Genomic DNA, 27,260 nt, shown 5'->3' on the forward strand with positions numbered 1-27,260 from the left:
AAATTCCATTTGGTTTTCTTTATATCTTTTCTTTCTTTTTAAAATCTATTAGTATAATAATAAAAGCATAATATGCTAATTAGACTGGGCGTCCTTCCAGATGTCCTTCCTTCCAGACAAAGCTGCGGTGGGCAGGGGCCACGGCAGAGGCATTAAAGACCCTTGGCTGTGGTGGTGGCAAGCAGGTGTTGGCGCCAACGCCTTTGCATGAATTTCGTGCATCGGGCCTCTTGTATATATATATTAATTTATTTCAGAGAAGAATGGAGAGGAAGAGAGAGAGACATCAATGATGAGAGAGAATCATGGATTGGTTGCCTCCTGCATGCTCCCCAGTGGGGACAGATCCTGCAACCCAGGCATGTGCCCCAATCAGGAATTGAACTGTGACCTACTGGTTCATAGGTTGACACTCAACCACTGAGCCACACTGGCTAGGCCTTTTATTTCTTTACTGAGACTTTCTGGTTTTTTTTTTTTTTTTTTTTTTTTTTTTGTGTGTGTGTTGTTGTATTTAAACTTTGCTTTAAGGATACCTGTAATTGTTCATTGAAGTATTTTTATGATGGCTTATTTAACATTTTTGCCAGAAATAAGCCAGTCAGAGAAAGACATTTATCATATGATCTCACTTAAATGTGGAACCTAATGAACAAAATAAATTGATGAACTAAATAGATCCAGAGGCATGGAAGTGTGCAACAGACTGATGCTTCTCAGAAGGAAGGGGTGAGGCAAGGGGAGAGATTAACCAAAGAATTTATGGGCATACTAGAGTCCCAGTGCATGAAGTTCATACATGGGTAGGGTCCCTAGTTCTGGCCGGGGATCAGGACCGATCTGGGACTTCTGGCTGCCGGCTGGGGCCTCCCTTCCCCAGCTTCCGGTTGCCGGCCAGGTCCTTCCTTCGTTCTGTGCTGCCCCTTGGTGGTCAGCATACATTATAGTGAGTGATAGCATTCCTAGTCTCCTGGTCGAACTCCCGTGGGGACACTTTGCATATTAGCCTATTATTTATTTATATCTATCTATCTATCTATCTATCTATCTATCTGCATAATTCATGGATACAGACAATAGTGCAGTAAAGAGATCAGGAGGTAGCAGGGGTTAAAAAGGGGGGGAAGGGGACATCTGTAAAATTTCAACAATAAAGATAAATTTAAAAAATAGTAAAAAATTCACTAAAATAAAACTTTTATACAATATATTTTTTTTATTCTGCCAAAATTTACAAAGAAAATGCCCCCTTTTAACATTTGTGTTACATAGCATGGCTTCCTTTTTGAAGGTTAAGTGTGCAGACCAAACAGAGTAGGTCAGATGGATGACAGATGCACCATCTTCTATTTATTGTAGGAACCTTATGAAAGGAACTGGGGCTTTATAAGGTATTTGAAATGTAAGAAAGAACATTTAGTGAGCTGTGAATGTATTTGTCTGACATGATGAAAAATGTATAACCTAATTTTAGGATATGTTTTTTAATGATAGGTTTTCTTGTTTAAAGAACATTAAACATGAATATGTGAGAAATGTCCTATATTCATACATTAAGGTGCTTGTACTCTTTTTTAAAAGCAAGTGATTATTGTCTTTCACTTATGATTAAAACACAGATTGTTAGGGCTTTATACCTTGGTAGATATTATTCATTCTGAGAAGCATTTTCTCGTGTTAAAATATTAAAGCCTAATCTGAAATATTTTCACAAACACAAGTGACTTTTTGAAGGTTGTGCTCTTACTTCTATGCGTTTACTTTTTGCATATTATATATCAGCTTTTCAGGGAGGAATGTGTTCTTTGTTACTGAATATCATACATTTAAGTTGAATCTACTCATATATTCATATTAAACACCTTAGTGGGAACCTTATAATCACAGATAAACTGCTATTCCACTTATTACCCAAGACAGTGTATGTGTAGGAGCACGACAAAGCCTGCTTTTGGGTGTTTATGCTCTGTTGTGCTTTCCAAAGGCTTTTCATAGTAGGGATGTGTTGTCATATCCAAGTGCTATTAGAATGAAATGATTTATCAAATTAGAACATTCAAAACACAGTTCACGTATTCCAACAAAATAAAGTTCTGCCTTTTATTACCCATCATTTTAATCTATTGCAAAATACAGGTAACCCTGTTGTGTACAGTTAAACTTGTTTTACCAATTGAAGATCTTATTTAACTTGCATTGCCCCTGCCCTGACACATACTTCAGCCTGGTGAACTGCATAGAGCAGAACAGTTTACCTATTGTCATTTCTGTTTCCAATGACTTGGTGGTGGGTAGGTAGGACACATCGTAACAGAGATTTTCATTAAATGTTGATTTTTCATTATATTCTATCAAGTATAATGCTAGGAATAAAAGCTAACTTTGTACAATAATGTTCAAAATGCCAGCTCCAAGCAAATGGTGAAGGAAGTGTATGTATGCACTGAGTAATGGCTAACCTTCATTGAGCACTTTGTATATGGAATGTGCCCAGCACATGGGATTCTGTTAGAATGTTCACAAGAACCCCATTTTTATACTTTTTGGATAATAATTTCTTCATAGCTAATAAGATGTGGAGCTGGATCACAACTCGGCAGTCTGAGTACAGCCTGAGTACAGCAGTTCCATGGAGTCATATAATCTTAATTTTGTGTGTGTGATAAATAAAAAGTTTAATATTGCCAATTTGAAATTAGTACAATAATTATACTTAAAATCTTTTTATTCCATATTATGACCAACTAGCAAGCTAAGAAAAGTGTGACGATAGGGCAAAGAAGATTCAGAAGAAACATGAGGTAAAGGAAAGGAAAGAATCAGAGGAAGGAAGGCGATAAGGTGACAGGAAAAGCAGGAAAGGGGAGAGGACAGTAAGTGGCGTGGAGAGGAAGGAGTGTTCAGGCTGAGGGTGGAAAGGAAGGAGAGAATGGCCATGTAGTCCCATTTGTTTATTTTCTCTTTAGTTTCCATTGCCCTAGGACAGTGATGGTGAACCTATGACACGTGTGTCAGAGGTGACATGAGATCTCATTTTTTTTGGTTGATTTTTCTTTGTTAAATGGCATTTAAATATATAAAATAAATATCAAAAATATAAGTCTTTGTTTTACTATGGTTGCAAATATTAAAAAATTTCTGTATGTGACACGGCACCAGAGTTAAGTTAGGGTTTTTCAAAATGCTGACACGCCGAGCTCAAAAGGTTCGCCATCACTGCTCTAGGAGCTGTATCGGTGAAAATATTGCTTTGGCATATGTCTGAGATTTCGCTGCCTGTGGATTCCTCTAATATTTTTATGGTTTCCCATCTTATGTTTAAGTCCTTTATCCATTTTGAGTTTATTTTTGGGTATGGTGTAAGTTGGTGGTCTAGTTTCATTTTTTTGCGTGTATCTGTCCAATATTCACAACACCATTTATTGAAGAGACTGTCTTGATTCCCTTGTATTCTCTCACCTCCTTTGTCAAATATTAATTGAGCATAATGGCTTGGGTCAATTTCTGGATTCTCTGTTCTGTTCCATTGGTCTATATGTCTGTTCTTGTGCCAGTACCAGGCAGTTTTGAGAATAGTGGCTTTGTAGTATAGCTTGATATCTGGTATTGTGATTCCTCCACCTTTGTTCTTCATTCTCAAGATTGCTGCAGCTATTTGGGATCTTCTTTTATTTCAGATGAATTTTTGGAGTTAGTTTGTTCTAGGTCTTTGAAATATGCCATTGGTATTTTAATGGGGATTGCATTAAATCTATAGATTGCTTTGGGTAGTATGGACATTTTAATGATGTTGATTCTACCAACCCATGAACCCAGTATATTCTTCCATCTGTTTATGTCTTCCTCTATCTCTTTTTTTCAGTGTCCTGTAATTTTCTGAGTACAGGTCCTTTGCCTCCTTGGTTAAATTTATTCCTAGGTATATTAATTTTTTTGTTGCAATTGTAGATGTGATGTTTTATATGTGGATTGGGCTATTGGTGAAATAAGATTTGCAGTAGTAATAATTAGTAATCATTGTAATTAGTAATTAATGAAGCTAGATGCTTGGTAAATGGGATTTATTTTACTGTTTTTGTGTACTTTTGTATATTTTTAAAATGCTTCATAATAAAAAGCTAAACAAATTATTTTTTTTTTTTCCAATTTGGATGCCTTTTATTTCTTCTTCTTGCCGAATTGCAATGGCTAACACTTCCAGTACTATGTTGAACAGGAGTGGTGAGAGGGGGCATCCCTGTCTTGTTCCTGTTCTTAAGGGAAATGGTGTTAGTTTTTGTCCGTTGAGTATGATGTTGGCTGTGGGCCTGTCATATATGGCTTTTATTATGTTGAGGTATGATCCTTCTACTCCCACCTTGCTGAGAGTTTTTATCAAAAATGGGTGTTGAATTTTGTCAAATGTTTTTTCTGCATCAATTGATATGACCATGTGGTTTTTTTCTTTCAATTTGTTTATGTGATGTATCACGTTTATTGATTTGCGGATATTGTACCATCCTTGCATCCCTGGGATAAATCCTACTTGGTCATGTTGTATGATCTTTCTGATGTACTGCTGGATCCGATTTGCTAAGATTTTGTTGAGGATTTTGGCATCTATGTTCATGAGGGATATTGGCCTGTAATTCTCTTTCATTGTGTTGTCTTTACCTGGTTTTGGTATTAGGGTGATGCTGGCTTCATAGAATGAGCTTGGAAGTGTTCCTTCCTCTTGAATTTTTTGTAGTAGTCTGAGGAGGATAGGTTTTAGTTCTTCCTTGAATGTTTGGTAAAACTCCCCTGTGAAGCCGTCTGGTCCTGGGCTTTTGTTTGATGGAAGCTTTTTGATGACTGCTTCAATTTCTTCCATAGTTATTGGCCTGTTGAGATTTTTAGATTCTTCCTGATTGAGTTTTGGAATGTTGTATTTTTCTAGGAATTTGTCCATTTCCTCCAGGTTGTCTAGTTTGTTGGAGTAAAGCTGTCCATAGTACTTTTTAACAATCATTTGTATTTCTGTGGGGTCTGTTGTTATTTCGCCTCTATCGTTTCTGATTTTATTTATTTGGGTCCTCTCTCTCTGCTTCTTGGTGAGTCTGGCTAGAGGTTTATCAATCTTGTTTATCCTTTCAAAGAACCAGCTCTTGGTTTCATTGATTTTCTGTATTGTTTTTTTGGTCTCTATGTCATTTATTTCTGCTCTAATCTTTATTATCTCCTTCCTTCTGCTCACTCTGGGGTTTTCTTGTTGCTCTCTTTCTAATTCTTTGAGTTGTAGAGTTAGATGATTTACTACCATTTTTTCTTGTTTTTTGAGATAGGCCTGTAGAGCTATAAACTTCCCTCTCAGGACTGCTTTCAATGTGTCCCATAGGTTTTGGATTGTTGTGTTTTCATTGTCATTAGTTTCCAGGATGTTTTTAATTTCTTCTTTGATCTCATTGGTAACCCAATCAATATTTAATAGCATGCTATTCAGCTTCCAGGTGTTTGAGTATTTTGGGTTGTTTTTATTGTAGTTTATTTCTAATATTATGCCATCGTGGTCTGCGAAGACGCTTTTTATGATTTCAATCTTCTTGAATTTGGGGATACTTTGCTTGTGACCCAATATGTGGTCTATTTTTGAAGATGTCCCATGAGCACCTGAGAAGAACGTATATTCTCTGGCTTTGGGGTGAAGTGTTCTGAAGATGTCTATTAAGTCCATCTGATCTAGTGAGTCATTTAGGATTGCTGTATCTTTGCTGGTTGTTTGTCTATAGGACTTATCCAGTGCTGTCAATGGTGTATTAAAGTCCCCTACTATGATTGTATTGTTGTCGATCTCTCCTTTGATATTTTCCAGGAGTTTTTTTATGAATTTGGGTGCTCCTACATTGGGTGCATATATGTTTACCAGGGTTATATCTTCTTGTTGTATTGATCCCTTTAGTATTATGAAGTGGCCTTCCTTATCTCTTGTTAAGGCCTTCACTTTGAGGTCTATTTTGTCCGATATAAGTATTGCTACCCCAGCTTTCTTTTCCTTTCCATTTGCCTGAAAGATATTTTTCCATCCTTTCACTTTCAGTCCGTGTGAGTCCCTTCTAATGAGGTGGGTTTCTTGTAGACAGCAGATGTATGGGTCATGTTTTTTTATCCATTCAGCCACTCGATGTCTTTTGGTTGGAGCATTTAGTCCGTTTACGTTTAAAGTTATTATTGAAAGGTACTTGTTTGTAGCCATTTCTTTTTTTGTGTGGCTGTTTTCTTTCTGAGCTTTTTATTTCTTCTTTTTATACCAGTCCCTTTAGCATTCCTTGCATTGCTGGCTTGGTGGTGACAAACTCCCTTAGCCTTTTTTTGTCTGTGAAGCTTCTTATTTCCCCTTCAAGTTTGAATGATAGCCTTGCTGGATAGAGTATTCTTGGATTCAGTCCTTTGCTTTGCATCACTTTGTAAATTTCAGTCCATTCTTTTCTGGCCTGATGTGTTTCTGTTGAGAAGTCATTTGACAATCTAATGGGAGATCCCTTGTATGTAACTTTCCGTCTCTCTCTTGCAGCCTGTAAGATTCTCTCTTTGTCCTGAACATTTGCCATGGTGATTATGATGTGTCTTGGTGTGGGTCTTTTCGGGTTCACCTTGTTTGGGACTCTCTGGGCTTGTGTGACTTTTTTCTTCCCCACCTCAGGAAAGATTTCTGATATTATTTCTTTGAGTAGGTTTTCTAATCCTTGTTCATCCTTCTGTTGTTCTGGTACTCCTATTATTCGTATGTTGTTTCGTTTCATGTTGTCCCAAAGCTCCCTTAGGCTCTCCTCCTGTCTTTTAATTTTTTTCTCCAATTTCAGTACATTTTGGGTGTGTTTTGCTTCCTTGTCTTCTAATTCACTAATTCGGTCCTCCGCTTCTCCTAGTCTACTGTTGATACTTTCAATGGAGTTTTTCATTGCAGCTATATCACTCTTCATTTCTTCTTGGGTCTTACTTAGGTTGTTGATTTTTTCATCTGTTTCTTCTAGCTTCTTCCATATGTTATCGATTTTTTCATCTGTTTCTTCTAGCTTCTTCCATATGTTATCGATTTTTTCATCTGTTTCTTCTTGCTTCTTGAAGAGGTTGTCGATTTTTTCCTCCATCCGGTTTATGCACTCTAGGATCCTTATTCTGAATTCTTTATCTGTCATGTTGCATGCCTCTGTATTACTTAGCTGCTTTTCTGGAGAGTCCTCCTTCTCTTTCCTTTGGGGGTTTCTTTGTCTACCCATGTTTGATCTCACTGACATATCTAGACGTTGAGTTGTTCAGTGGTTGCTCCCTTGGTGGCAGTGACTCCTTGGTCTGTGGTTGCTCTTCGGGCGGTTGCGGTAGCAGCTGCTCTTCAGTTGTCAGCAGCTCCTCTGGTGGGTGCTGTTCACAGCTGTGGTGGCTCTTCCGGCTGGTGGGGCGAGGTTTCACGTACAGCTGCTGTTCCTCAGCAGAGGATGTGGTGCTCAGGAGGTTGCTGTTGCTTGGATCTGCTGCGTTGATTTAAAGGCACAAAATACAACACAACAAGGCACCACGTACCAGGCACTATACACAAATATATTCACGATATTAATAACCCCAATTAAAGGTGACCACCTGAATTAAGAGAATTATGGGATAAGGAAGAAGGAAGAGAAAAAGATAAAAGAGAAAAAGGAAAAGAAAAGTAGGGACCAAAAAAAGGGAGTGCAAAAATGGAATTGGGAAAAAGGAAGGGGGAAAATAAAAGCGAGAAAAGAAAAGAAAAAAAAAAAGAGCGAAAAGAGAGAATGAAGTGGAAGAGGGAAGAGACTTTTTATATGAGGAGAATACTCCTATAGAACAGCCGTTAATCCCAACAAATTCCAGCAACAGCTCCCTGGATATGAATGCAAACTAGAAACAACCAATAATATAACGATGAAAATAGAATGGTGAACACTAATCCCAAAATAAAATAAAGAAAAAATAAAATGGCACTTTAAAAAATGGTAAAATGGTAGCAGTAATAATACTGGTTAAAAATAAGAAGGTAGTAATTAAAAGGGTAAAATCAGGTGATGGAAAAAGAAGAAAAGAAAGAAAGAAAAAAAAAGAACAGAAAAAAAAGAATGAAAAAAAATTGGTTTCTTAGTTAAAAAGTGAGAAAAGAAAAAAAATTGCAGTAGTGAAGGTCCTTCGTTTCTTCTATTCTTCAGTGTGGCTCGCCTTAGACCTTCCAGGTATTCAGGAGAGTTTTGAGTTTCCCTGCGATATACTGTTCCTCTGTGTTGTAAACCACAGTCCTTATTTTAAAGCATGCCGCATTTATTTCCCAGACTGCCTTATTTTGTGTTTAGCAAAGAGTCAGTTTGTGGGTCAGCCTCTGGGTGGCAGTGTTCTGGGGTTGGCCTCTGAGGCTATAGGGCCTCTCTGTCCAGTGGAAGTTCACTGCCCAGAGCTGACTGCGTAATAGTTAGTTACCGGCGCTATGTTGTTGCTGGGATTGAAAATCCCCCTATAGGCCAGACCCTGTTAACTCCCAGGGACTGATCAGGTTATCTTAATCCTTGATCTCGTACAGGGTGGAATCTGGGTGTGGCTGTGCTCCTTGCCTGGGGGCTGGGGGGAGGAGACTCACTCTCAGGAGCGGGTGGCTGCCCCAGTCCTGGGCTCAGGGGTGTCTCAGCACTCAATTCACTACCACCTCTCCCGGCTCCCCCTCTTTCCCCAGTCTCTCCCCAGATTCCACTCCTCAGCACACTCTCCCTCTCTTCAGCACAGGTGAGTGTCTGTATCCGAAATGTCCCATGAACAGGATTCAGTGAAAACAAACAAACAAATGCCGGCCGCGGAAACGGGGAAGGCTTGGTTTCTGTAAGCTTCTTCTCTTACCGGGACTGCATGGTCAGGTCAGCTCTTCAGGCTGCCCCCTTTAGGCTCAGTCCTCCGTGATCACAGAACCCAGCTCTCAATTTCCCTGGTGGCGCCAGGAATCCCGCGGTTCTCCTTTCCCCCGTCAGGGGCTGTGCCTGTCCCAAGGGACGCGGCTGTCTGCCACGCGGTCTCCCTCCGACTCTCTGGGCTCAGAGGTCTGGCAAACTTTCCTGCCCAAATCCCTGTTTTTTTTTTTACCTTTCCAGGGGAGTTCTGCTCTTCCCGGCTGCAAACCCTCTCACCAGCTGGGCAATTTCGCCAATTCGGTGTGAGTGTTACTAGCTTCAGCTGCTCGCTCCATTTGCTCCGGGACACGACCTGGGACACATCTGCCTATATCGCCGCCATCTTGTCCCTCACTTAAAAAGCTAAACAAATTAAATTTAACTGCTTTGTGTTTCTGATTTACTTAATGAAATAATTACATCATGCTAATTTAAAGTCAAATTAATGAATATGAATTCTTAAATAATTATTGTTTTTCTTAAGACATATAATAGGAATGTTTACTATACTGTCTACTAAAATGATAAGAGGCATGTAATTGAATGTTTGGGAAAATCTACTTTGTAATAATTGAATATAATTTTTAGTCATATTTTTGGCTTATTTCCATGTGAACTATGTAATTATGGCATATATAGAAAGTAAAAATTCATTGACTACTGCAAATGACTACATTAAATAGGATCACACTTGTTATGTTTGTTTAGCATTTGCTCTTTTCATTAGATTGTAAGTTCCATGAGGGCAGTCTGTCTTAATCATTGTATGTAGCACAGTACTTGGCACATAATATGTGTTCAACAATTACAGGTGTCTTCCCATGGTTTAAAAGAAAATTACTTAGGTTTACATAATCTTCTTTTAGATTTTAAAATTTACTAAAGATATAATATTTTTATTACTGAAATGATTCATAAAGCAAGTTCATATAAGTGTTTGTCTCCATATTTAACTGTTTTCTTTTATGTAACAAGTGGTCATTTGTTTAGTGTTTTTGTAATACTATTTCAAAAGTGAAGGCTTTTTAGTGCATTAATTGTAAGGTACACATAGTATACCCTATGAAAAACATAATACAGAAGAGCAAAAGAATGTGAAAATGAAAAAAAAATTACATTAGCCTTTAAATAGTTGTTTAAATAAATGGAGAAATTTTATGGTGTTCCACTTCTTTTTTTTTTCGTGTTCCACTTTTAAAACTCCAGTAATGGTGTAGCTACAAGGTAGATTAATAAAATTCCTTCTACTTGGTATTTTTATCATCATCATACTTCACATCTTCTTTGTCAGTTGTCTGATGAGGGTGCTTACTGAGTCTGGCCTGTGGCTAGCCTTACTGTGATACTCCTTGGTGTGTTATGCCACTGTCTCCTTGGAGGCATGGGCCCTGCTGCAGGCATAGCCTCCTGGCCAATCTTTAGTTGCCCTGTGTATACCTGCTGGACTTTGAAGTTCAATATTTTCTTCATCACCCTTCTTTTAGATTCTTTAATGAATAGCTTCATCAGTTAAAGGCTTGCAGTATGTTGGAACTCAAGGGATCTGATAGTTTTTTAAGCTCATTCTCATATTACTAGTAAAAAAGACACACTCAATATGAAGTCACAGCCATTTTTATTTTTAAAGACATTGCTTACTCAGTGGCCTGGGATAGCTGATGCTGGTGTCACTGCTCTTCTGTTTTCCTGACTCAGTATCCCATTCATGTGGTTAACACCTGCTGCATGTCAGAGGGGATACTTAGACAACTAAGCTCGGTTCCAGCTCAGTTAGAATCCATATGGCTTCTCTATTCTAGTGGATCTCTCTGAAATCAAATACCTGGAAATGTTTTTGCTGTTTGGTTATAAAGCTCAGTTAGAACCTAGTCTATGCAGGTTTCTTCATGCTGGCTTTATTTTGCATTCAGAAGGTGAGGGCACCCCATAGGCCCACTGACCTCTCTGACTGCAAGACATGAAAGAAGTAATGAAAAGTTAGTGTTCCTCCTGGAAAATCCCCGGGGAAGTAGACTCGCTATGCCCTTGGTCCCTGTTGTTTTGCTCTTTTTTCTTGGAGGTGGAAAGAAGGCCTTGAATTGGTCTGAGCATTGGAGTGAAATCAGTTAGAATTCCATAGACTTCCTCACATTAATTTTTCAGTTCACTCCAGAATCAAAGTGCAGCTGTTGCTTTCTTTGAAAATCTTGCCCTTACCTTCATGAAGCCATTTATCTCATTCTTAGCTTCTTTGTGCCACTTGGAACCAATAAGATCAAAGTTCAGATTTTCTTGGCATAGCTAAAGATCTTATATGCATAGCCCATGGACACAGACAACAGTATGGTGAAGGCCAGAGGAGGGTGGGTGGAGGCTAGGTGGGCAATGGTGGGGAAAATAGAGGACATTTGTAATAGTGTCAACATATAAAATTTTAAAAAAAGATTTGTTTTCACTATTGAAACAACAAGTCATTGACATGCATCAAGGCAGTACTTCATCTGCCCTGACCTGTGTGGCTCAGTTGGTTGAGCATTGTCCCAGCACCAAGAGGTTGCCGGTTCGATTCCTGGTCAGGACACATGCCTGGGTGTGCCTCTATCCCCAGTAGGGGATGTGCAGGAGGCAGGCAATTGCTGTTTCTCTCTCTTTCCCTCTCTCTTCTCCTCTCTCTCTTAAAAAAATCAATAAAAAAACAAATAATAATAAAAAAAACCACACACAAGACAGTACTTCATCCATGTGTTCATCTTTATTTTCGAAGTTCCTGTTGTTAGACCCTGTGCCAGACACGGGATAGAGTGGTGAATGAGATAGATGGGGAGACCGTCACATGGTGAACAAGGAGAGAAGATGCTGACATGAAATGAGATGGGAGAGACAGGGAAGAGTCAGGTCATGCAGTGCCTTGTAGATTATAGGAGTTTGGATTTCATTCTTAGGATAATTGGTACCACTGGAGGATTTTTAAGAGCAGACTGACATGATCTGATTTACGCTCTTTGAAAGATCACAGTGGCTTGATGAATGGAGAATAGATTTGTGAGGACAAGAGTATCAGAAAGAGGGCCAGTGTGCAGGCTATTGAAGATGTCCGTGAAAAGGAGACATATCTTGGCTGAAAGTCAGGAAGGCCCATTTTTAATTTATCAGTGGCACCCTTAGTGTTAATATGCTGAAGCATACTTTACTTTTGAGGGCAGAATTAATCTTTTATCAGATGTACTATGGATGCTGTTGGTTTTGCTATTTTAGGAAAATGCTCTTGTGTTGTTTTAGAATTAATGCTATTCCACATACCTTTATTTTTCAATATCTATCCAGAATACATAAGAGCCACCAATATTAAAGCTAATGCAAAAGAGATGTAAGTTGTTACTCTTTGAAAAACTAACAGAAGTGTCCAACTTAATTTCAGCTTGACTATGAGGAAAGTGAATCTGAAATTAAGCGTATGATAGAGAATATTTTGATCTTCTTTTATAAGCTACAACTTTGTGGAACAGGGAAGAAAATGTTAGCACAATTATAAGATCATTTTATACATGGAAATTTTTTGGAGGTGGGGGGAGACAAAAAGGAATTTCATCCTGCCGTTTGTTTAAATATATCAGGGCCAGGCACAAATGCCAAAAGCTGTCAGCATAACTTCTTTATAGCACTGAGGCCTCAAGTTTCACATGCCTAAGAGTCATTCAGGGGCTTGTTAAAAATACAGATTCTTGGGCCTCACCCCTTTTGGCTCTGAGTTTTTAATAAATTTCTTGGGATTCTAATAGGTATTGCATTAGTCAGCGTTCTCCAGAGAAACAGAATCAGTATGAGGGGTGTGTGTGTGTATGTGTGTAAAGAAATTAATGTAAGGAGTTGGCTTGTGATTATGGAGGCTGAGAAGGCCCCAAATCTGCAGTTGGTAATCTGAGACACATGAAAACTGATAGTATATAGTATAGTTCTAGTCTGAGTCCAAAGGCTTAAGAAATGGGAGAGCTGATGGTGTGAGTTCCAGTACAAGTTTGATTCTGAAGGTAGGAGATGTATCTCCCAGGCCTTAGAGAGACAGACAGAGAGAGAGAGAGAGAGAGAGAGAGAGAGAGAGAGAGAGAGATTCCTTCTTATTCAGCCTTTGTTCCATTAAGTGGGTTGGATGAGACACCCCCACTCACATTGGGAAGGGCATTCTTGCTTTACTCTGCCTTTTCAAATGTTAATCTCATCCAAAAAACACTCTCACAGACACACCCAGAATAATGTTGAACCAAATATCTGGGTACCTCCTGGTATTGTCAAGTTGACGAATAAAATTAACCATTATACCATCCAAATCGGAAGAATCTGAAGCAGTGAGGAGCAAAACTAGATTTCTTGGAAGAAACACTGGAAGGGAGAAAGACATCTTATAAAGTGATCATTGTTGCACATTAGGAACCAATTGTAAAATTTTAATTATAAAAAAATGCCCAGACTTGGCAAATCCATAGACAGAAAGTTGCCAGGTAGTCAGGGGCAGCGGGTGGAATAGGGGAGTGACAGCCAATAGGGGCACAGGGTTTCCTTTTTCAGTGATGAACGTGTTTTGAAATTTTATATTGGTGATGGTTGCACAACCTTGTGAAGATACTAAAAACCACTGAACGGTAACCTTTGAAAAGGTGAATTTTATAGTGTGTGAATTATATGTCAATATAAGCATGTGTTGAGAGAGAGATGAAGTGGAGGTAGATGGTATCAACATCTTCGAGATGTTTTCTATGATGTGGAAAAGCATGGGATGATAGGAGAGGTGTGGGGTGAAGGGGGGATTTCAAAAGCCCACAAGAAATACTTCAACATGTGTGCAAACTGATTCAAAGGGTCTAATGGTGAGGGAAATATGGATGGTGCGAGTTGGGCAGAGGGAATTTGAGGAGCTGACGCCTGAAGTGCATTGGAATGCCCCTGAATAACTTGCGTCACGTCTCTTCCCCAGGTGACAGATCAGTCCGTGAAAGCCTTTGCCGAGCACTGTCCCGAGCTTCAGTATGTCGGCTTCATGGGCTGTTCGGTAACTTCTAAAGGAGTCATTCACCTAACTAAGGTAGGTGCCCTGCTACTTCCCCTTAGGGTTTCCATTGTCATTGGTAAAGGTCCTGAATGAGAAATAGGTCATTATAGAAGCATGCCAGTGTTTGATAAAGTTAAAACCAGTGTTAGGCAGCAGTGTCAAACCCATCCTTTCTAAAACAGGTCACTTATTTTTTTAAATAAGCAGCTTATTTTTTGCTTTTTTATTGCTAATAAGTATGAAATATACGCATGAAATAAACTGATATATGTGAGAAGAATTATTTAAATGCTGACAATAATGTATTGCATTTAGAAGGTGTTTTGATTGAAGTTTTAAGTGTTCATTCGTCATTAGGTCCTCTAAACATTTGGCTTTTAAGAAGGGAATGTGGTCACTGTGTATTGTTAAGCTGAGTATGTAAGGTGAAAGAGAGGTGAACGTATATAGGAAATTAACCTTATAGCTTTCACATACACCAAATGTATGAAATCTCATATTTTAGCAGTGATGGAAATGCTAGTTCCTTTGTAATCTTTCACTTACGTGCCATCTCTTCTGCTTCCCAGAGCTCTAAAATAATTAGCAGTTAATTCTTACATGTAATGAGAAAAACTGGCTACTATAAAATTTACCTGTGAATTGTCTGTAATTGTCACTGCATATAGTTTAACTGTTTTATATAGTACTTAGGAGAATGGACGAGTCTTACCCTTTCCACTTAAAATCTGAGATTCAATTCACTACTGTTAGAAAACAGCTGTGTTAGCAGCACAAGGCTGAAATAAAACAGGTAAGAGCCCATGTTTGCTTGGGCTTGGTCTCTTCAGGTCTGTTTAAGCTTACAGTTTAGCAGTAACTAATGTTTTATTTTTTCCTCTCTAGGAAAAGAGCAACTTTTTAAAAGTTACCTAGGACTGTAGCAATAAGGCACAGTGGATAGGAGCCTGGGCTCTGTTGTCAGCTTGGGCTTGAAGCTCGGCTCTGCCACTTATTGGCTAAACAAAAAAATAAATTTTCAGGGTATTAATTGAAGTAATATATGCAAGATGCTTGCCTCAGTATCAAGATTGCAATAAGTGCTAAATAAATGTTAGTTACTAATACGTATTAGCATAGGTGCTATGATACCTAAATTGCTGGAAAATCAGAGTAAACTTTGAGAAAAAAATCAAATCACTGTTCTAGTCTAGTATATCTAAAGCAGAGGCTGTGATTGTTCTGTGTCTTAAGTGACTGAGCAGCTTTAATTGTATTTTGAGGATCAGAACCTGAAGCCAATGGAGAGAGAGGGTAAGCACCTTATTCTCAATTATTGCTGTATGAGATCATCTTAGTATAACCATGTGTAACTATGATTTTTTATTCATTTCCTGTAATCATGCCTGAACATCTTGGTAGATGAGTGTTTTTCTAGTCACATCTTTGCTGTTTATAGTGTAGAGTAGAAATGCCTTCGGATGAGCAGATCGTGCACAAGTGTTACAATGACCATATGTGGGAATTTACTGTCACTAGAAATTGTACTCATTAAAGGCAAAACAAGACTTATTGGATCATTAAGTGCTTCTCTGAGCATTTTGAGATTAGCCAAAAATTATGGTACACTGGTACATAAAAGATCAGAATTACTCTCTGTGACAAAATAGCAGCTACAGCAAATGTGTGCACTGGAAGGCTCCATTTGCTGAGAAGGGTTCTTAAGATTATAAGCCATACAGGCTGTGGAAGCTCAGAGGGAAGGTGGAGGTCGGTGGGTGGGTGGGAAGAGGTTAACCAAAGAATTTGTACACATATATGCATAACCCATACACACAGACAGTAGGGGGGTGAAGGCCTGGGGCAAGGGGACTGAGTGGGCCAGAAGGGGTCAATGAGGCAAAAGGGTACATATGTAATACCTTCAACAATAAAGATTAATTTTAAAAAAATTAAAATATTATAGAGCATGATTGGCGGCTTGTCCTGTCCGAGTCAGAATCTACTGAATTTATACCAAAGCTGGTCCACAGAGTTTTGAAGGTCATTTCTGCTGCTCAGTAAAGTCTGTGATGAGAAGACTGGCTTGTGGTGAAATACTTGGTGTCCTCGATTCTGGCAAAGGAAAGATAGCATTTTAAACATGCATAGATAGCTTTTGCAAAGCTATTTTACTTATTTTACCTCTTTAAAACCAAAGGTAGAACTTAGGTTTTAATAAAATAAAAGCTTTTTTATTAAAATATTTGCATTCTGACAGTGTTTACATACTAAGACATTACACAAAATGTAACTTGTGTTTACAAAATTTTGTAAATATATAAATGCTCCTAGATAGTTTTGTTACTATTAGTATCATCATGCTATATAGTTTCTAAATAATTTATTGTAATCATGGTATGTAATTTTTACACAAATAATTAGGGAGATGTCAGACCCCTAGGGTTGAGAGCTATCAATCTAAATATGTTTAATTTTCTATGATTTAGAAAATATCTGGCTCTCAGTTTGCTAATAGAGATATCCTATTACAATGATCCCTTGGACTTAATTTCACTTAGATGTTCTCAGGCTTGGCTGGATGCTAATCTACTTAGCAATATTTATTGATGACACATCTTTAGTCTTCAGATAGATTCTGCTAGTATCAAACAATACTGGAGTGGGAGGCCTTCCTTCTAAGCTGCTATGACTATGTCAACGAGAGTCCAGAAACAGTTAAGACTGAGTGAACGCAGGCTGAGAGATAAAGTCAGGTTTAGTAGCCTGTGGTTGGAAACATGGGGATCCATATTTGGGAAGAAGTGATGAGAACTTTTGAGATCTTTATTTAACAGTTGAGGATGTTAGTGAGTTGTCATATGTGGCAGAATTTAGTCTCCTCTATCACAGGTATGTTCTTTTTTATTGCAATGTACCTATTTATAAACATAAAATATTTCCATTTTGCTCTTCCTCCTACTTTTTAAAAACAAGTTTAGCCAAATGTAAATAAATAGTTAACCCTAGTGCCTAAGTATTATTTGCCACTCTAGGGATTACTAGAAACATGTCAAAAGGACCCAAAAGCCAACATGTAGTAGCTCTCACTGGCCTGAGTTGAGATACTTTGAGCCTCAAAAAGGAAAATGATTGCAATAGATTAAAACAAACAAGATGTATAAAAGTCATGAGTCGATAGTGATATATAAAGAACAAAACAAAAATGGATTTCTTATTTCAGTTAACATGGAGTAATAAGGACCAGATTTACTCTCTTCCCTGAAACAACCCCCACCCCCCACCCCCCAAAAATAAGAAAAAAAAAAGAAAAGAAAAAAAGAACAACACACTACTGGGGCTGACCAGCAGCGCCTGAACAACGGATGAACACATTACTCAGACACAGTTTGACTGTGCAAGAGAGGGCTAAGGGGCCCCTGGCTCTAGTGGCCAGAGCCTCCTCTATTGCCTGCTTTGTTAGGCCTTTATTGGAATTTTTATCTTTAGATACAATCAGTAGGGTGAGTAATCTTGGGAAGACATGTTTACGTTGTACTCTAGGGTAGGGCATCCAGGGATTAGGCATAAGGATTCCAGTAAACACCCAGCGGTCTGCACGTACACAGACTTGCTTGGAAAGGTCAAGGAATAATTAGAGGCTCCGCCTTTGACACTCCCCTAAGTCTCCCCTAAGTCGGAATTCTGATAAACAGGGCACACTTCCCTTTTACCAGAATGGCTTCCTTACAACTTTCCAACCAAATCTCTTGTGCTCCCCAACATACCAGACAAAATATATGAAACAATGGTCTTCAAGACACTGGATATCAAGGACAATGATCCCTGAGATATGAGAAACAAACAAGAAGAGCCCTATGATTGCCTCTAATGCATCGAAAGAGGTGCCAACTCACAGCACCGGAGGCACAATCCAGGTGAAACTCAGTTCACTGTCAGAGTTGAGACAGGAAAGAAAGTCCAGGGAGACCAAGGCAGCCAGAACTTAGAGAACAGAGAACCGGTGGCAAGAACCACATAGAGGGCTGCAGAGATCTGTGGGTCCCGTGTGTGTCCAACCCTAAATAAACCATGAGTAAAAAAGAAATGAAAAGAGAAATTAGAAAGTGTTTTCAAATGAAGGATAATGAAAATACAGTGCATTGGATTTAGTGTGATGCTGCTAAAGTGCTCTTTCGAAAACATTACAGTAGTCTTCCCCTCACCCATCTGTGGATTTAGTTACCTGCGGTCAACCATAGTCTGAAAATTTTGGATGAAAAATTCCAGAAATAAACAACTCATATGTTTTCAATTTAAATGTGTTGTTCTGAGTAGTGTGATGAAGTCTCTTGCCATTCTGATCCATCCCTACTGGGATGTATATACAATACAAGAGGATATTTCGAGAGAGAGAGAGACTACATTCATACAACTTTTGTTACAGTATATTACAATAATTATTCGATTATGTTGTTAATCTCTTGTCTAACTTAAAAATTAAACTTTATCATAGGCATTTATGTGTGGGAAACAAAAACATATATGGAGTGTGGTACTATCCACAGTTTCAGGCCTTCTCTGAGGTCTTGAAATGTATCCTGTGAAGGGAAGGGGAGGACTACTGTAATAGCACTGAATGCCTATATAAGAAAAAAATGAAAGGTCTCAAATCAATGACATTAGCTCCTACCTTTTGACACTTGAGACAAAAAAGAACAAATTAAATTCAAAGTAAACAGGAAAGGAAATAATAAAGTTCAAAGTGAAAGTAAATTATATGGAAAATAAAAATTACAGAGAAAGTTAAATACCAAAAGCTGTTTTTTTATAAAATTTGATAAATTTCTATTCAGACTGACTAAGGAAGAGAGAGATATAGAGAACACAAATTGCCAGTGTCATGACTCAGAGGAGTGACATAACTTACAGATTCTACAGATATTCAAAGTATAACAAGGGAATAGTATGGGCATCTTTATGCCTGTAAATTCAACAAATTCTTTGAAATGGAAAATTTATTTGAAAGATACAAACTACCAGAGCTCACTCAAGAGAAAATAGATTATCTTAATACCCCTATATCTCTGAAAGAAATTGCATTTGTAGTTAATTCTCTCCAGTAATACTCAAGGCTCAGATTGCTCACTGGTGAATTCTACCAAATATTTGTTAATATATTAAAAACTTTATCAACAAGAGATATATACTTGAGGATTTACTAGTGAAATTATACAATGTTAGGGATTTGGTTTAAAATATTAAAAAGTGGATAAAAAGAAGGAAAAGAGAAAATGGATAGGCCAGTGAAAGAGATAAAAATTGACAAAATACAGATAATTGAGGTGGGCTATAGGGTATGGGGATTCATGACACTATTCTCATTACATTTTTTATATTTAAAAATTTTCATAATAAGAAAAAAGCCTGCAAGGTGTCAGAAAGTGTTATTAATGTGACATTATAAAATCACTAGAGTCCCATTTGCAAGAATAGGGCTTCGCTCCCTTCTCTGCCATTCCTACCCCGCCCGTCTCTGCCGTTCCAACCCAGCTTCGCTCCCGCCTGTCTCTGCCACTTCTCTCCTGCCCTCGGCTCCGTTGCTTGGCTTCCCTCTACGGTGTCTTCAGTCTTTGCTCCCAGCCGGTATATGCAAATTAGCCGCCATCTTTGTTGGCGGTTAATTTGCATATCACTCTGATTAGCCAATGGTAGGCGTAGTGAAGGTATGGTCAATTTGCACCTTTGTCTATTATTAGATAGGATACTATTCAATATCATAATTTTAAAAATTTATATTTATTGTTGAAAGTAATAGATACCCTCCTTTTCTCCCCAGTGACCCCCTTTCCCCCCAAGCTTCACTACCCTACTGTCTGTGTCCATGGGTTATGCATATCTATATAACAAAGAGCCAGAGTCATAATGACCATTTATTACTGAAGGCTTGACCAGACTGGAAGGCAGTGCTGGGTTGCCATGGTGACCCAGCACTGACTGAGGCCACTACGGGTGCCCCGGCCCAGCACTGACTGCCTAGGGGGCTGTGGATCAGGCCTGGAGAGAGGCCTGCAGAGAGAGAGGCAGGGTCTGATCCGTAGCCTCTGTGGCAGCCGTTGATCAGAACTTGCCTCTCTTTCTCTCCCAGCCTGGCCAACAGCCTCACCTCCATTTCTCTCCAGGCCTCCACCGGGGCTGCTGATCAGCCCCACCTTTCTGATCAGGCCCCGTTGATAGGCCCAGAGATGCTGACTGGCATAGAAACTGACCAATCAGAACTAAATTGGCCGGTAGAGGAGGGAAGTTGGGGGCAAGATCAGGCCTGCAGGGTAGGGAAGTTAGGGGCGATCAGGCAAGCAGAGGCAGTTAGAGGCAATCAGGCAGGCAGGCAGGTGAGTGGTTAGGAGCCAGTGGTCCCAGATTGTGAGAGGGGTGTCCGACCGCCGGTTTAGGCCCAATCAGGATGTTCCCAGCGGTCGGACATCCTCCAAGGGGTCCCCGATTGGAGTCGATGCAGGCTGGGCTGAGGGAACCCCCTCCTCCGTGCACGAATTTCGTGCACTGGGCCTCTAGTTTGTCTATAAGTTCTTTGGGTAATCTGTTCCCACCCTCGCTTCCCCCATTCCCTCTGTGATTCATCAGTCAGTTCCATGCTTCTATGTCTCTGGGTCGATTTTGTTCACTTTATTTTGTTCATTAGATCCCACATTTAAGTGAGATCATGTGATACTTGTCTTTCTCTGACTGGCTTATTTTGCTTAGCATAATTCTCTTCAGATCCCTCCATGCTATCTCAAAGGGTAAGAGTTCCTTCTTTTTTACAGCTGATTGGTACCACAGCTTTTTTATCCACTCATCTACTAATGGGTGCTTGGGCTATTTCCAGATCTTAGCTATTGTAAAAAGTTCTAATATGAACGTAAGAGTGCATATATTTTTTCTGATTGGTGTTTCAGGCTTCTTAGGATATATTCCTAGAAGTGGGATCACTGGGTCAAATAGCAGTTTCATTTTTAATTTTTGAGAAAACTCCACACTGCTTTCTATAGTGGCTACACTAGTCTGCATTCCCACCAGCAATGTACTAGGGTTCCCTTTTCTCCGCATAATAGCATTGGAGATGCTCAGCATAATACTTAACAATATATTATCCTAATATAATTTAAAAATCAGTTGAACAAATAGGCTTATGGAATCTGCAATGTCAAACAGCAAATTATTTTTACATGTAATTGGTGCAAACCCCAGAAATGCTGTGGGTTCGTGAATTTAATGCCACATATCCCTTATGAATTGATTTAGATCAGTTCAAATGCTTACAATCAGTCAGGTAGATCTTATTTTAAACTAGAGGCCCGATGTACGAAAATTGTGCAAGAGTAGGCCTTCCTTACCCTGGCTGCCGGCACTGGCTTCCTTCTGGCACCCTGGACCTGGGCTTCCCTCGCAGCCCTGACTTCGACTTAAAGGACGTCCGGTCTAATTAGTACATTACGCTTTTATTATTATGGATGACTATTAAGGAAGATGGCAAAGAAGTTTTGACAAAAAAGTTTATTTTTAGTATATGCTATATAAAAATTTTATATTTTTCATAATTTAGGGATAGATGTATTTTTTAGATTGTTAATATATTTTAAAGTTGTGACTGTTTATTAAGTAGTAATATTAATTCTGTACTACATTAAACCTTGTTGCTTCAGTTATTCAGTTTGTAAAAAGGAATGGAGTTCTCCTTGGGATATGGCAGGTATGGGCTTGACTAAAGATTTTTATGTTTGCTAGTTTTTATTTTTATTTTTAAATTTTTATTTATTTTTTAAAAAATATATTTTATTGATTTTTTAAAGAGAGGAAGGGAGAGAGATAGAGAGTTAGAAACATCGATGAGAGAGAAACATCGATCAGCTGCCTCCTGCACTTCTCCCACTGGGGATGTGCTCGCAACCCAGGTAACATGCCCTTGACCGGAATCGAACCTGGGACCTTTCAGTCCGCAAGCCGACACTCTATCCACTGAGCCAAACCGGTTTCGGCTAGTTTTTATTTTTAAACAGTTTTTTTGGGGGGAAGGTGACAGCTTAATAAAATGCCTAAGCTCCTGATATTTTTTTTAGACCATAATCAGATTTAAATAACTTCTTTAAAAAACCTCACATTTTAAAAGTACTTACATTTGAAAATATGAAATGTTTTCTAAAGGAAAACAAAAATTATTTTTTTAAGTCAAGTTAACATAAGGAACTGAAAGTATGTTCATTCATGCAGCTAACTCAATTTTCATCTTCATTTTCTTATTCAGAGACTAGAAATAAAATATGGACTTTTTTGCTTTTTAAATTTCCAAAGAATTGATCTGTTTAAACTATCTTGTTCTAAAGGAAGAACATACTACTTATTTTGCTACTTTAGGGGTGATATAAGCTGTTTAGTCAGCGATTATAATTTATTTGCTTCTGATTAATTATAGTACTTTAGTGATATTTTGTATGTGAAAAATACATATTCTTAAATTCATTAAGCTCTGAAATATTCTGTAGTGTGAATACTATGAAGGAATCTGTGTTGCATGACCGTGTTTTTGGTCCTTTTTGGTTCTTCTTTAGGAGTTAAGCCAAAACCCAAGTGTTGAGAATGTCTGTGTCTGGTCGATTAATTGTTTCTTAAAAGTTTGCAAGAGCAAACCACTTACTGCTGTCATCAGAGCTAATGTGTAACCACTGACTGTAGGACCTTGAGCAAATCACCTAATCTCTTTGCCTCAGTTTCCTTGCCTTTGAAGTGAAGACAGTAATAGCACCGGCCTTTCTCCCGGGTTGTAGAGGCAGAGTGCTTCTCACATAGCTAAAGAAGCAGATGAAAAATAAAATTAATTAATTACTGAGAAAAATGTTCATCGCAGTGTATGAAAGTTCTTATGTCTGTAGTCCTAACCCACTTAATATTCTTTCATTAAAATAAAAATGAAAAATAATTTTCATGAAAATAAATCTTCCTTAAAAACTTCATGAACCTTGTTTCTACCTAAAGGTCAGTGCTGGATGTTAAGATTAATAACTGTTTGTCTGCTCTTTCATTTTTTTTTTCTTTTCCCTGCTGACCTTTTAAGGGTTATTTAATGATTTGTTTAAGTTAACATACTGAACAACTAAAATCGTATTTTTTGATAAAAGTATTTTAAAAATTCCTACAAAGCAATACACAGAATCAGGGTAATACACTGTTGTTCCTTAATATTATTACACAAATTAGTGACTCCTTTTTTTATTTTTCTAAATCAATCCAGGCAATGTCTACATAAGCTGTATCAATTTACAAATTTATTTTTTCATTCTAAGTCAGTGATACCTGTTCATTAAGGCTATTTTTCTTTTATTTTATAATTCTATTACTCATACTCTAGTCCTGTATACTAGTATGTGTTTGTGCTACATTTTCATTTCAGCAGCTGCTCTAGCAGAGTGTGTTAATGTGACACTAGTAGAATAAATGAATTCATCTTTCAAAATCACTCAGTTTGTGCAAGTTCTAACAAGTAAAATGAAAAAATGAGTTTCTTTGTCACATCTTTTTTGATAAAATGGTTGCTTTAGGCTTCACTTAAATATATAAATATGAAATGAGGAAAGTTGGCAATCTTTTTTGAAAGGGCCTTTCTTGGATCTTGGCTTTATATTTTAATATTATTTTACTCTGCTTATATTATCCTCAGTTCACTCTTTGAATTTTTATTATACACTAGTTTCTAAATTGTGGGTTTTGTTTCAAATATTCTTGTAAAAATGGATTTCAACTATATTTATCTGGTCTCTTAACACATGAGGTCAGTCTTTATCCAAGAAGGACGTTAGGAGTTGTTGCTTTCATGTTCTTTTAAATTTTCAGTTCATTCACACTGTTTTTTTGACAGAAGTTTTATTTAAGGATCAGTGTGAGTCTACCTTACTCAGTCTTGTGGTTTATGTGTAAAAAGTGATACTGGACACAGATGGGATCTCATCTCTAAATCAAAAGAACAGACTATATGAATTAGGGAAACCAGGTTTGAGGCTCAGTGAGAATAGTCATAATGTAACTTAATGAAGAAATTGACTACTGAGGAAAAAAAAGTAAGCTGATCTCATTTATTAATTTAAAATAAGCAGTTACTGAAAATTACAGAGTTAATAGAATCTAATTAATTTAAAACATTCAATTGATAACAAAACATTGACACATATTGACTTATTAGTTTTAAATATTTATAACAGTGTTTTATTTTTAGTTAATTCAACTGTCTTATTTAAGCACTATTTTCACTTGACCTGGGCAGATGAGCCATAGGAAGTGCCTGCATGTGTACATATTATATATCGAGTCTCACACACATTTAAACATAATACATGCTCATCCTGTGTCAATTGGTCATCAATAGAGAATCCAAATAATCTGATTTTTCTTTACAATTTTGTTTAACATTGCATGATGTTTATAATGATGATCTTGTAAAAATGGATTTCAACTATATTTATCTGGTCTCTTAACACATGAGGTCAGTGTGTGGGCTCTTGGATACTGAAAGGAAGATTATGTGTCTTTATTATAGTTATATTCTTTGAAAACATAGAATTCTTTTCCATAGTAACTCTGTAGTAGTCAGAGGTTAAGTTCTTTATACGACAGTAGGAGTGTGTTCTGAAATTTTAGCTTGGAACCTCAATATTTAACCAGAATTTAGGTTACTACATATTGTTACTCATTTTCCATATTACTTTTTGGAATAAAGTTTGGTTCTGATCTCCCTCTTCTGCAGACACACTGGCCCAGTAATAGAATCCAACAGAGTCCGTTGACTAAAGGCAATTGAGTTCCTCACATGTTTGCTCTCCAGCCCAGAGGTATCACAGGCATTTACACAGACGTAGTTTATCACAGTGTATTTACAAAACCTTCAGAAACTTAGCTGCTTCCCCCACTGTAGACTTCCTTTCTATTGATTGTATCCCAGTGGGCTGATTGGCCAACACATTTTGTTTCCCCCAAGAAAAAGCTCCCCTCTGGAGCTTTCTCTGTTATATTCACTAGAGAAAATGCTTGGTTATTATGTTTGATCAGAGGTATTTTTCAGTTGTCTATCAATCTTGGATCTTTAAAAATGAAACAATATGCCAGTGCCGGGGAAAGCAGCTCACGTTTTCACTTTTACAGCTTTCATCTGGCTCAGAGAAGAGAACACGTTGGCTAGCACCCGGGGTTGCTCAGGCACGTTGCACTGGCACTCTGGCAATTATCCCTGCTCCGGGTTGTTGCAAAGAACTCCTATTAGACTGACTACTTCTTTTCGTTGCTGGAAACTGGTTCCTCTCCCCCCTTCTTCCCCATGGCTTTGTGCTGGTCCTAGGTCTGTTTGCCCTCAGATCCTTCCTTTCCTCTAAGCATGCTTTTCTATATCATAGGGGCTTCACTCTGCAGGCGGCATCTTTTGGGGAGCAGGAACCCAAGGAGAGGGAAAGCTCTCCCTCCCTTCCACCAAGGAAGTATTGTTAGTAGCAACTTTAGCCACTCCTTGGCCCCAGCCCAGGACAGGTCCCCTGCAGCTCCAGATTGTGTGTGTGACCATGGCCTACGGGTCACCGTAACATTGACTCTTCCTTTTGTCCCTCCACCCTTGGGGTGCCTTTGGCTTCCTGCCATTGCTAAGGCTCTGGCTCACACCCTCTCCAGTTCATCTCCTCAACTTTTCCTTCATCAGAATAACCAGTTTTCTTAATGAAATTCTCTTCATGTAACTTAGTAAATTAGTGGTTCTGTTTTCCTGCTTAGACCCAATACACCGTCTTCTCTGTATCACTTTGTGTTTCTTACAGTTGAGAAAATAGAATTGGTGTTTATTTCCTCTCAGAGAATCTTGTGACAATGGAGATCAAAGCACAAATCATAGAAGTGCACATAATATAAGATTTAAATTAGACTTGACCAGGGGGATGGGCAAACTTTTTGACTCGAGGGCCACAATGGGTTCTTAAACTGGACCGGAGGGCCGGAACAAAAGCATGGATGGAGTGTTTGTGTGAACTAACATAAATTCAAAGTAAACATCATTACATAAAAGGGTACGGTCTTTTTTCTTTTTAGTTTTATTCATTTCAAACGGGCCGGATCCGGCCCGCGGGCCGTAGTTTGCCCACGGCTGGACTTGACCCTTCTTTAGACTATCACTAGTCATACATCTTTCCTAGATGTAGGCAAACTATAACCAAAGAAATAGGGGCAGCTAGCTACATGACAACTAAGACTAATGGAAGTACAAGGCCATGTGAGTGCCAAGAATAGGATAGAGGGCTATTTGCCTAATTATAGAAAGGTAGTTTTATACGTGCTTCTAGCAAGAATAAAATTTAGATTTTTTTTTTGAGCTATAATGTATAATGCCAGTGCACAGAGGCAAATGTAAAGAAAAATATTTGACTAAATAAGAAGTTATTTGTTGCGAACTGTAATTTGAGTTATTGGTTATAAGTTACCAATTAATTTAAATAAACCTTAATGGTTTTGACTGACAAAAAGTAACATACTATCATGTTAGTACTTTGGAATTTTTAATTAAAAAATTCTTTTAATTTTAATAAATGCTGTTTATTGATGTAAGAAGATCTGTGACTCAAAGTAAATAATATTAAAGTAATTCATAAATCAATATTTAAACTTTTACCTTAGATGTATACCAGATTTTTCTCATTGGTTGAAGCTTTTCAACATATAGATGGAAAAAATTGGTTGAGAGAACAGCATTACAGATGAACAGTTTGTTTTTTTGTATTAGGAAGTAGTGCATTAATATATAAATCAAAGTTATAAAAATTTTCCAGTTTATTTTGAAAAAATTTGTATTATCTACCTTAATTTCATGTTTTATATATTTTATTTATTTATTTTTATTATTAGTTAAGGTATTACAAATGTGTCCTCATCCTCCCCATTAACCCCCAACCTCCCCCCCACACACAAACTCATGCTCCCATCCCCCCGTTGTCCATGTCCATTGGTTTGGCTTATATACATGTATACAAGTCCTTCTGTTGATCTCTTATGTTTTATATTTTTTATATCAAGAAAAACTTTATAAAGATATCTTCTGTTTTACCACTTCTTATTGGTAACTGACACACTGCCTATAATATAGTCATCAAATTAGACTTTTGGATCATTCACTTCCAGCTCATAACATTGAGTGTTATTAGGGAGTCAGGAACTAAAATTTATCAATTCCAGTAAGAAGGGGTCAATTAGGGGGAAAAGAGGGACATATGTAATACTTTCAACAATAAAGATTTTAAAAAAATTACCAGTTCCAAATTTAAATATATTGTAAACAAAATGCGGTTGCTTCTTGGAATTGTTAT

General features: G+C 37.9%; 1 protein-coding gene across 8 annotated transcripts in view; it reads left to right on the top strand.

Annotated features, from left to right (window-relative positions):
* Positions 1–27,260, top strand: part of FBXL17 (F-box and leucine rich repeat protein 17) — a 473,454-nt gene that overhangs the window by 125,871 nt on the left and 320,323 nt on the right. For all 8 annotated transcript variants that reach the window (XM_059693954.1, XM_059693957.1, XM_059693956.1 and 5 more), the window contains one exon: positions 13,846–13,953. In XM_059693954.1, the coding sequence (XP_059549937.1) occupies positions 13,846–13,953 (108 nt within the window). The remainder of the gene's footprint in view (positions 1–13,845; positions 13,954–27,260) is intronic.

Source organism: Myotis daubentonii, chromosome 4 (assembly GCF_963259705.1).
Source record: "Myotis daubentonii chromosome 4, mMyoDau2.1, whole genome shotgun sequence".
Taxonomy (NCBI): Eukaryota; Metazoa; Chordata; class Mammalia; order Chiroptera; family Vespertilionidae; genus Myotis; species Myotis daubentonii.